The sequence below is a fragment of the Miniopterus schreibersii genome (genome assembly GCF_964146895.1).
Source record: "Miniopterus schreibersii genome assembly, chromosome: 8".
NCBI classification, from domain to species: Eukaryota; Metazoa; Chordata; class Mammalia; order Chiroptera; family Miniopteridae; genus Miniopterus; species Miniopterus schreibersii.
The window spans coordinates 41059520-41071673 of record NC_138109.1 but is presented as its reverse complement, the minus strand read 5'-3'; the positions used below and the strand labels follow the sequence as shown (position 1 = coordinate 41071673).

General features: G+C 37.0%; 1 protein-coding gene across 4 annotated transcripts in view; it reads right to left on the bottom strand.

The window, feature by feature from the left end:
• Nucleotides 1-2818: 2818 nt before the first annotated feature.
• Nucleotides 2819-12154, bottom strand: part of LEPR (leptin receptor) — a 65842-nt gene continuing 56506 nt past the window's right edge. For 3 of the 4 annotated variants that reach the window (XM_081145568.1, XM_081145569.1, XM_081145570.1), the window contains one exon: nt 5351-7662. In XM_081145568.1, the coding sequence (XP_081001694.1) occupies nt 7645-7662 (18 nt within the window). In that variant the 3' untranslated portion in view covers nt 5351-7644. Of the gene's footprint in view, nt 4583-5350; nt 7663-12154 lie in introns of those variants that run through there. The other variant, XM_081145571.1, reaches the window with a different exon arrangement.

The following is a 12154-nucleotide window of genomic DNA, read 5'->3' as shown; positions in this document are numbered from 1 at the left end:
AAATTGCTCGCAGTTTCACTTGTCGATACGTCTGCCTCCACCTACATGAAGCTGCCGACAGTTCCATCAGTTTTATCCACATGAAACTCCTTTCCCAGAAGTCGAGCTCCCTTTGCGGCTGCAGCGGGCCCTGCTTCCAAGGCAGCTGCCGGAGAGCTCTGGAAATTAAGGTCCGCACAGCAGAAGAACCCCGAGTGTGGAGTCAAAAAGAGAAAATACCATTGGGAGTGGAAAATGCCCCCTTTTGTCTTTACTGTTAAGGTTTGTAAACTCGGTAAAGAGAAATATCGGTAAAAGAAACACGTTCTTAGAAATCTGGAGTTGAAAGACACCTCCGAAATTAAGTAAAGCAAGCTTCTCATTTAACAGCTACGAAAATTAAAGATCTGAGTACATAAGTTATCCCTCAATTAAGAAGAGCTAAGATGACAGGTAAAAAAGAATGATAAGAAATCAATAACACTGTAATAACCCAATAGAAAATTAGGGACAGGAATATGAAGGCAGAGAAAAGTTAATGGCTTATAAACATAAAAATATGCTCAACTTCATTCATTGAGTTAAAATTAAAATGCCAAAAGATACTTCGGAAAATTTGAGTTAGTTTCTTGCACTTGCAACCAAGAGTCCTGACAAGTATATTTGCAAAAGTAGGCAAAGACATAGCTATGTATGAGAATGCTCCCTTCAGTATTACCCATAATAGTAAAAGACTGGAAATAACTTAAATGTTCACCATTTGTGACTTGTTTACATAAATCACTGTACTTGTGATACAATGGTATACAATGCAACCATTAAAGTTAATGAACTAGGTATATTTAAGTTTATAGGGAAATATCACCCAGATATATGAAGGGGAAGGGGTAGTTTTATAACAGCAAACAGAATACAGTCCCAACGATGTAAATTTCTAAAATGGCATGTGTATGACAATCACAGAGATTATTTGGGGGAACAGGCACTAAGGGTTGGGAATAAAAGATTTACACTTTTTATTTCATACTTCTCTGTGCTGTTTGAAATTTTTCCTTTGTGTGTTTGTTTTATTTACATTTTAAAATTAAAAAGCCAGAAAGAGAACATATTTAAATACTAGCCCAAATAGTGGCTACAAACTTACATTGCTAGAAACCTAAGTGACATAATAAATGTCCACAAACTACTGTAAATCAAGATTTCTTAAGGAACTAAAAAGCTCTTGATGTTTAAAATGAGTTATTTTTCATCTCAAGTAGTTATAATTCCAGCAAGAATTTGGGGTGGGGCGATGGTATTCGAGAGAGTAACAGAAAAGGGAGATAACTTGGATCTAAAATGTTTTCAAATCCCTTCCAAAGGTAAGGCATTATGTTTGTAAGAATTTGAAGGCACAAAGCCTAACAATAAATAAAAACTTTATAGTAACTATTTACATAAAGTACAAGGATTACTTTTTTATATTTTCAAATATTTGCTGAAAGTAGTACTCATACAATAGATAAAATAATCCTAAAACAACTTAAGTTGATAATAATTCTATTTGGACTTCCATTTCTAAAAATTCTGACATTGCTTATAATTCATATTTATAAAAAAATTAAAATAAGTCATAACTTATACTTTATGACTTTAGAAACATAAGAATTGGGATAAATTTTATTGAACAATTAATGATGCATTTCTCTGCACTTACGCTTATAGCATTTATTAACATACTGGTTGTGACTAAGAGAACATGTTAACTGAATGCCAAATACTTAGTGATAAGTTTTAAAAGTATAATATCTAGCCCGGCCGGGCGTGGCTCAGCGGTTGAGCATCAACCTAGGATCCGGGCGATCAGGGTTCGATTCCCGGTCAGGGCACATGCCCGGGTTGCGGGCTCGATCAACGACTCTCTCATCATTGATGTTTCTATCTCTCTCTCCCTCTCCTTTCCTCTCTCTGAAATCAATAAAGATATATTAAAAAAATATATAAAAAAAATAACAAAATAACAATGCTGCTCTGAACACAGGGGCGCATATATTCTTTCTGACTGGTTTTTCGGGGTTCTTAGGATATATTCCTAGAAGTGGGATTGTTGGGTCAAACGGCACCTGAGATCTTTGTCATTGTTTAGAACTCATTTCATACGGCTACACCCGGAATAGAGAGGGCATGTAGGACTTTATTCGGGGTAACAGTTAAATCAGCAAATCGTCTCAGTCTAAGTATGAAAGCGATGATGTTTAACAACCTATGGTCACATTTTTGAGAACTAAAGTATTTTTTTTTGATGATGCTGATAATCTTCAAATTCTTACTGCCATTGAACATCTATCTGTGCAAATTCTTAATTTAACTTGCTGCCCAATATGCTGTCTTTCAATTTTCTTGCCATACCAAAAGCTGAAATAAACAATAAACTTTAAAGTCTTTAAAGACAAAGACAATATCTGTGTAACTCTCAATTTTCATTTGACATTATATTTCTACCTAATATATTTTATTTGACATATCAGCTTTTGTATTTTGTTTTGTTGTTGATTTTTTAATGGAAGTCAATACAAGGTATAGGTTAAAAACACAATCGCTAGCATTGAAAAGCTCTGAGTTTAAACTGAATTCCAGCTCCATCTTCCACTAACCGCGGGACCTTGGCAAATTACTTAATCTCCTCCTCTTTACAAGGAGTGTAGCCCCGTTTTGGGGCTTGATCCCCAGCAGGGGGAGTGCAGGAGGCAGCCAATCAATGACTCTCATCATTCATGTTTCTCTCTCTCTCTCTCCCTTCCTCTCTCAGAAATAAAAAAAAACATTTTTAAAAAATTGAAAGGAGTGTAATAGTACATGTCTCATATAATTATTTTAATAATTAATCGAGTTAAAGTATGGAAAGGGTTAGCACAGTGGTTGGTTACAGAGAGAGAATGTTCAGGAAGGGAGAAAAAAATAGCGTACATGCAAGTGGGAAAGGCGAAGACAAGGATCCAGAGTGACGTACAGCAACATCGAGGGACCTAACGGAAGCAGAAAGTGAGCGTTTCAACACCGTACAGAGAAAAGTGAAGACAGGCATGTTTCAAAAGTGCTTGTGTTGTCCTCAAAATACTGGTGTGGGTATTGCCATTATAGTAAGTTGGTTTCCTTCTACGGTACACATCTTAGGTTTTATACATAACACCGGCGGACCTGTCAGGCTTCACCCGCGTGTCCCCGAGGCCAGGGCTAAGGCCTCTGTTTCTCTGCAACACTTAGTGGAGTGCTTAACACAGAGGAAGTGCTCAAGGCAGGCTGGTTAAATTGAAAAGTCCTTAAACCACACAGCCTAGTAGCACAAAATTCAGACACATCACACATTTCAAAAATGCACAATGACGCCTATTAGGTGTGTTTGTACACGCATGCATGTAAATTAGGGTAAAACAAAGACGGCTCACGGCAGAACTACCACATCCCTGAAACAACAGGCACGTCTCACAAGCGTTAGTGTGAAGTCTTCTTTCAGATGTAGGTATGATCCAGAGGCTTAGCTCTTTCTACACAGGTCTAATGTTCACGGAAGATATTCGTTGGGCTTATTTTCAGCTAGAAACAGGCCACTGGAGGCTGCTGGGCTCCCGAAGGCCCTCTCCCGTTACTCGTCTGTATGGCTGAGCGAGGACAGACAGGTACCATTCGTTCTGAAACAATCCCTTTCAAATTTGACTCCGACAGTTTTCTTTTCTCTCCCATATCCACGACTATAGGGGAATATATTACACGTTTTAGGTTTCACTGTAACATAACTTGAGCTGTTTCTTGATTGAAATTAGACAGTTAGGTCGCACATCTTGTTTTCTGTTATCTTCTGAGTCTGGGTGGAACAAGTCTGAAACTGAGGCATGTAGGACACAAAAGCCTTCTGGCCAGAAGATCCTAAGTTGAAATTATTTTCTACAAGGTGTGAGCAACTGTCCTGGAGGATTCGGATGTCAGTGAATAAACAGTGGGCCGGGTATGGACACAGCACCCTTGGCTCGTCAGTCAGAAACACACTACTCTCCTTTTTCATCGATGTGACCCCTAAATAATAGATGGATTTTTCATCATTGGTTTCTTCAGAGAAATGTCCCTCGAGGTTCAGAAGTGTATCCAATTCTTCTGAGAATGTAAGGTGTGGTGGAATGATACCGGGATGCTGATCTGGTAACATGAAAAGTGCCTGTGTCTCTGCCCCCCAGGAGCTCTCAGGGAAGGGGCCCTGGGACGGAGGGCTCCGGCCCGGGCTGTGCAGGGGCCCTGGCGCCTCGGCTGCGCCCGGCTTCGCGTCGCAGAGCAGGGAGGCGTATCGGACGGGGGCCTGCGCCCTGCCCTCGCCCTGGCCCCCCCGGGCCGCCTCGGGGCTCCCCGCAGAGTCGCCGGCCCTGCCGCGCTGGTCACTCAGGCCCACAGAGGCCTTTTCAGGGTCTGGAGTTGTCAAAAGCAGAGGAACCATAGTTGCCGGTGCCTTCCCGTCCTTATTTTCCCACGACGTATCCACCCTGATATCTTCCGAAATGGTTTCAGGCTCCAGAAGAAGAGGGCCAGACGTCACCGACTCTGTGTGCTTGATAAAAAGATGCTCAAACGTTTCTGGCTAAAAGAAAAGACACATTTTAATGTTCAATTGTATTCCTTTTTTTTTTTTTTGCTTTTTTTTGCTTCACTATGACATGCTTACAGAAATGGAAGTGTGAGCAGTTAATGCTAAAGGACATAAGTCAACCAAAATTTAACTAGTTTGGGACTAAACCATACATCAAAAATCATAAAGGAAAAGCAGTGATGTTTAAAAGAAGAACGAGCCCTTCTATTTCTGTGACCGTGGGCAAGTACACTCATCTCTCGGCCTTTCATCTCAGTTTCCTCATCTGTGAAAACATGTCCAATACTTACTTCATGGCATTGTGGTGGGCAATAAGTTAAACAGTGTCGGGAAGCGCTTAGCTCTCAATAAAGATTGATTTTTGTAATTAGAAAGTGCCATCTTCTGAAGAAGTCCTAATATTTAACAGCAAATTAGATTTCCACAAACTGAAAATTTAAACCTCAACTAAAAAAAATTGAAATAAAATCAAAGGAGCAAAAAACTTACCCCAAAGACAGTAAAAATATCTACTCCGTGACATAAGATATGGTGTGAAGGTAAAATATTTGTGACTGCTAAGAGCTTATCTGCCTTACATCATACTGAGAATCTGTTTAAAACGATCAGAAAATAAGAACTTAGAATACCTATTTGTTGAAAACAAAGAAGGTGAAAAAGATGATCGCAGGCTTCTCAACGACTATTCCTTATAACTAACTTTATATGGGAATACATACTATGGGGTGTGTGAAATGAAGACAAAGACACAAAACAAATGCATATCATATTTTTATAAGAATGGTGGTTACAGCACAAGAAAAAATCCTCCCAACCATCAACACATCAAGAATATGTGTGCGAAAAAGCACAACTCATACAACGTGAACATATTGAAACAATAAATGCAAAAAATACTGTGGACACATCACATTGAAAAATTAACACAACCAAATGAGGTGCTATAGAAAATGTGTTCAGTTTGTATATCATACATATAATTGAACTTTTGAATGTTACAATTTTTAAACTAATAAAATGAATTCAGATTTATTGCCTGAATTCATAATGGCAAATCTATTCCATATGAAAACATAATTCATTTAGCAACGTTTTGAACTCTTAAGTGAAATGTATTGGTGATTATAACCATAAAAGAATAAATATACAAACACTAATATAATAATGGAATAGAGTTATATAGATATTAAAATACTGCATAATGACGAATATCATGTGAACATAACCTTTTCCATTATTCTATAAACATTATATATGAAGAGAAACTGTTTCTGTGCCTATTTTCTTTGTGACAGAAATCTATACATGGATTTATGATTTCCTTCAAATATTTGCTTGCTCACTTTGTGTTTTTTCTTAAGGTCACTACTATATATGTATTGAATTTCTTAACATTTAAAATAACCTAGAAATTAAGATCACCAAATAAAGGAATTACATACTATCAGTGTGAAAAACAACAACACATAATTAGCCCATAGTGTGCAATCAAAGTCACATATGTTCTTCAAATGGCATGTCTGGCATATTTCATGCCCTCTAAAACTTCATAATTGGTAACTAATTATTGACATCAAATACTCTACATGTCTTCAAATGCATTCATTTAAGATGGAAGACTTCACTAATAATTAATTAGAAATCATATACTCATATTATTGAAGTATATTATATAAAGGGGTCACAAACCTTTATTAAACATATGCTCATTAAAAATCATTTAAATTACTATATGCATATAAACTTTTGAGATTTTCTAACAGTCTGGGAACATATTAAATATAGGGTGTCCCAAAAAAATGTATACACACATTTTGAATAATTATAAAGGCAGTGCTTATTAAAATACATTTCATTTTTCATTTAGCAGCTATCAGCTGTTAAAATGTGTATACATTTTTGGGGACACCTGTATGTGTTTAGCAGGTAGGAAATAAAGAATGTCTTTTCTTAATTTCACACTTACATTTTACATTCCAATGACATTTATTTAAAGTCAAGGAAGGAAAAAAAGGATGCAGTTCTGATTTTTAGGGTTTTTTGCATTCAAATAAAACTACAAATGAAATCTAAATGCAAGTGATCCATGTATAGCCTAACTGAATACTTTTTTGGTTCATCAGAGACTTTGGTTTATTCTGAATGTGAGCAACAGCACAGTTACTATGCTAAGCTCCTACAAACAGCAGGTGATCTTTTTCAGGAGAAACGTCCTGTCTTTGCAGTAAAATTTGTCAAAGCTCTAGAGTCTTCCTTCTTGCATCACTGCGCACTCCCCTGCCTGCCAAAAGCTTTGGGAGGTTCAGTGTAAATAAATTAAATTCAGGCAAAATTTCACAAGAAGGCTGAACTGGAAGCTAATGTGTTTTCTGGTTGATCTGACCTAGATATATGTCAGGTCATGCTGATATGAACTGTAACTTCCAGAGGCCTGCGACCTGCACAAACTCTAACTTCTGGCTTTCTCTGAAATGAAATGGAAGTTAGCACTTGACCATTTTTGAGGCTATTGAAAATGGAAATTCCCAGGTTGTCCACATTGATGTGTCTATAAAAGAATACAAAGTGGAAAATTTTGGACATAAAAGTATTAACTAAGTACTTTTACTGCATCTATAATTAGAGTCAGTGTATTTGCAAAACTGCATGTCAGAAGCTGCTGTTGCCATCTACTTACAGAATTGTTTACTCTATATTCAATGATATCTAGTAGATATGTAGTAAGAGCAAGTTACAATTTTTTAATGTTTCATGACCAAATGATAAATCAAAAGCCAGATATCATGAATATTGCTTTTCAAACTTCAGATGATATGAAAAGTAATCATACATCCAAACTGAACTGGACTCAGACTTTTATCTTGATCCCAAATTTACCCATCTCTTTTTAGTTCTAAATCAACATAATCCATCATAGGTTAGTTCTCAATAGTTCAACCAAATTTTATTTTTAGATTTTCTCCCCTTCTTCAAAATGTAAAAATCTTCTAATACTCTATAGAATGTTGGACAGTTGATACATTGGGTTCATCTGTAGTGATCATGATTAGACTTCAAAGAATGTCCGTATTCTGTTTAAATAAAATAAAACAAAATAAGAAAGAAAAATAAAAAAATTACTCAGAAAACAAAATATAAAAGACTTCAAACCATTTTCTGTCAGGCACGGGCTCTAGACTATAAATTCTTGTGTGACGGTGCAGTACTACATCTTTTTAGAAAAGGGTACAATTTTGAACTAAGGTGGCTTCTCCCACTTTCTTAATGTGTGCCTTCATCTCACACTCTGTGGACAGTCTTAATTACCCCAGAAAAGGAAAACAATAGTGGAATAATAAAGTAAAAGGAGAGAAAAACACAGAACTGGAAAAATAAAAAGGGTGCAGGAACAACAGCAACATTAGAGAGTTTGGAACAAGAAAAAGTAAAAGGGTAGAGCAGTGGAAACAAAAATTTAAAAAATTAAGAGAAGGGCTGAAATAGTGAAAAACAGAATCACGGAATCATTATCATAATTTTTTTAATCTAGAAAAAAGATCTAAGAAATCACCTGTACAACTATTCAAATACATATATAACTATATACAACTATTCAACTATATATACAGGTAGGTACAACTAACTATTCCACTAAATACATAGCAGCTATATACACCTGTTCAACAATATACAGAGCTATATATAATGATTCAACTACAGATCCTGCTATATACAACTACTCCAGTATATCTACAGCTATATACAACTACTTAAGTGAATATAGAACAGCAATATACGATTCAACCATATATACATCTATATACAACTATTCAACTATATATGCAGCTACATACATCTATTCAACTAAATATACAGCAGCTATGTACAACTATTCAACTATTATATAACTACATGGACTATTCAATCACATGTACAGCTATGTACAACTATTCAACCATATATAAAGTTATATACAACTATCTGACTCTATATACAACTATATACATCTATTCAACTATATATACAGCTATTCAACTTAATATACAGTAGCTATATACAACTATCCAACTACATGTAAAACTATATACAACTATTCCCCTCCCCCAAAGAGAAAGAAATCATCTAGTTCACGTCTCTCTCCTTTCTGACACAAAACAACTGAGGCTTGAAGTTACACAGCTAATTAGAGCAGAGCGAGGTCCCTAAGTTAGTGTTTTCCAGTCCAACAATCTTTCTACAGCACAGTGGAAGATGAAATGATATCCCAAACACAAACAGTCAGGAGATCATGTTCTTGGTTTTGCTTTTTTTACTTGCTGGGACAGACTTGAGCTGATTAATTCATACTCTCTTCGAGATCCTTATAACCCAAGGGCACATGCACAAATATTAAGAACAAGAAACTCAACCAAACTGAAGTCGTATTTTAGGGAACTGGCATATACACTACTAAGCCCAGTCATGTGTACTTCTAAACAGAACTTCTAACTTAAAACTGCACCAGCTCTCCCACACTTGTGAAAGGCCGTGCTATCAGTGTCAGGATGCCTGCCTCAGGTCTGTGAGGACGGTGCTCGTCCACGGGTGGCTGAGCTTCTCTGGAGGCCTGGAGCAGGCTAAGGAATCTAAAATAGTCTCCAAACCACAAGGAGAAATTCATTTTGTTTTAGCTTTAACACTCCTAAAGATTGTTAAGTAGAGTACACTCTTAAGAAATTTGACATAAATGTAGACAACAAATGAGCGAAGTTAGATTTAAAAATACAGGTGATTTGGAATTAGAGAAATAAAATCACAGATTAGGCAAAAATGCTAAAGAAAAGGGCAAAAAATGGTTAAAGTCTTTTAACCACTGTGAAATTTGAATTAGAAGAAAAGCAAGGCTACTGAGTGACTACATTTTCCTACAATATAAATTCGACCTTTCTCTAATATTCTGATTTTTTAAAATTATATATTGAATTTATTGTGATGACATTGGTTAATAAAATTATATAGGTTTCAAAGATACAATTCTATAATACATAATCTGTATATTGCATTGTGTTTGAAGACTGATTTTTAAAAATATGTTTTTAAAGATTTTTAGAGAGAAAGAAAACCATCAATGTGAGAGAGAAACCTTGATCAGCTGTCTCCCACAGGCACTCCTTACCAGGGATCAAGCCCACAACCTGGGCGTGTGCCCTGATCAGGAATTGAACCAGCGACCTACCATGCATGGGATGACACTCTGAGTCACACTGGCCAGGGCTTAAGATTCTGATTTTTAAAGTATTAAGAAAGAAGTAATCTCATTCAAGATGGAAGACTGAGCATATATGTTCCTCTCTCATCTTTGTAGAGACTCGGTTGGAATGAAAATACATGAGTAAATCAAATACAAACCTACAACAAAAAAAGATAATCTGAAAAGGCTAAGAAGGGAGAATGAGATTTTGAATTCATGTTTTATTGATTTCAGAGAGAGGAAAGGAGAGGGAGAGGGAGACAGAAACATCCATGAGAGAGTCATGGATCAGCAGCCTCCTGCACGGCCCCCACCAGAGATCGAGCCGGCAGCCCGGGATGTGCCCTGACGGGGTCGAACCCTGACCTCCTGGTTCATATGGCCACACTCACCCACTGAGCAACACTGGCCAGGCTTGAATTCATTTTTTAAAAATGGAAAATGACTGAATGAGTGTAGACCAAAGAGGATGAGCAGAGGAAGCTGCAGGCCGGGGCACCTGCAGAGCGGCGGTCGCTGGGGGGAAGCCGGTCGCCCTGCTGAACAGAGGGGACAGCGGCGAGGAAGCGGCGGGGACAGGGGAGGGAGAGCGGGGCGGCCCCGGAAGCTGCAGGGAGTGGGCTCTGCGCTCCGCTGCTGCCCCCGAAGGGCCCTGGCGTCAGGACTACCCTCCACCCCAACCTGGGGTTGTGTTCTAAAAAGTAACTAAGGAGCTATCTGGGGGAAACCAAGCAGCCCTGGGGATCTCTCCTCCCGTCCACCCACCGGGACAACAGTCCCTGTCTCTATGTCTCGGCTCCCAGGCAGCCGCCTACCGCTTCATCCTTAAACGTGAAAGGAAAACAAAAGATTACTGCTAGGTATTTGGGGAAAGTCTGAGATAAAGCAAAAGGAAGGCCAAGAAAAAAACAAGGGGAAAACATGATTCTAGTAAAAACAGAGAATTCAGAAAATAGAAGAAAAGAGAATTTTGAAAACAAACAACGTTCCTTTCATTGGTATTTCAAATAAGATTTAATAAAACATTGCATGCATAAAACCAGAACAGAACATTCTTTAAAAGAATACTTGGAAATTTACAAATATAACAGAAAATAAAGTTCAACAGAAACACTGGAAGAATAGGTTATGGCAAGGTCTCAAATGTAAAACAAAAACACAAAGAACAGAAAAGAGACAATAAAATATAGATCTATGCAGTGAGTGCAAAATCCAATGAATGCAGACTCCAGAAAGAGAGAATCAAAGAAACAAGAGAATAAATTATCAAAGAAATAACATAATTTCTTAGAGTTGACTGGAGACAGGATTGAAAGTATCTTTAAATAATGACCAAGTTAAAATGAAAAAGAACCTCCCTATAAAGTAGAGCACAGGGAATATATTCAATAATGGTGTAATAACTATGCATGGTGCCAGGAGGGCACTGGGAATATCAGGGGGATCACTCTGTAAAGTATATGATTGTCTAACGACTATGCTGTACACCTGAAACTAATACAGAATGATGCTGAATATAAACTGTATTTAAAAAATAGAATTGAAAAAATGAACCTCCCTAGACCCATCACTGAAATTTTTGTTTTCTTTTATTTTAGAACTGAATATACCACAGTTTGCCTATCTACTCATCATTTGAGGGACACGGGTTGTTTCCATATTTTGGCTATTATAAATGATAAATAATGCTGCTATGAACATTCACATACAAGTGTCTGTGTGTGTGTATATATGATTCATTTTTACTGGATATATATGTAGGAGTGGAATTGTTGGGTCCTATGGTAATTGAGTGCTTATCTATTGAACTGTCAGACTGTTTTACAAAAGGGCTGCACTATTTTACATCCCCACAGGCAGTGTGTAAAGGTTCCAATTTCTCCACATTCTCACCAATACTTTTTTTTTTTCTTATAGCCACCTTAGCTAATGTAAAGTGGTAATCTTGTGTTTTGGTTTTATTTTACCTAAAGGCCATTGATGTTGAGCATATTTCCATTTGCTTATTGGCCACTTGGAAAAATGTCTATTCAGATTTGTTGCCCATTTTTTATTCCTTTAAAATATACATAACATGAAATTTACCCTTTGAACTATATTTAAGTGGCACTAAGTATATTAAGCAATTAATTGCTAATATGGAATTGATGGCAAGAGTATCAGTTTGAGTCAGATGAATCTGTGTTTGCACTGAGTTTTTTACATGTACAGCTGGATAGATCAATACAAGCTCAGAACCACCCTGAGCCTCAGTTTTATCATCAGAAAATATAATGCAATTAGGCCTATGAGAGAATTAAATAAAATAATGTGAATACAAAAGCATAGAGCAGTTAGTAAATTTACCTTGTGCT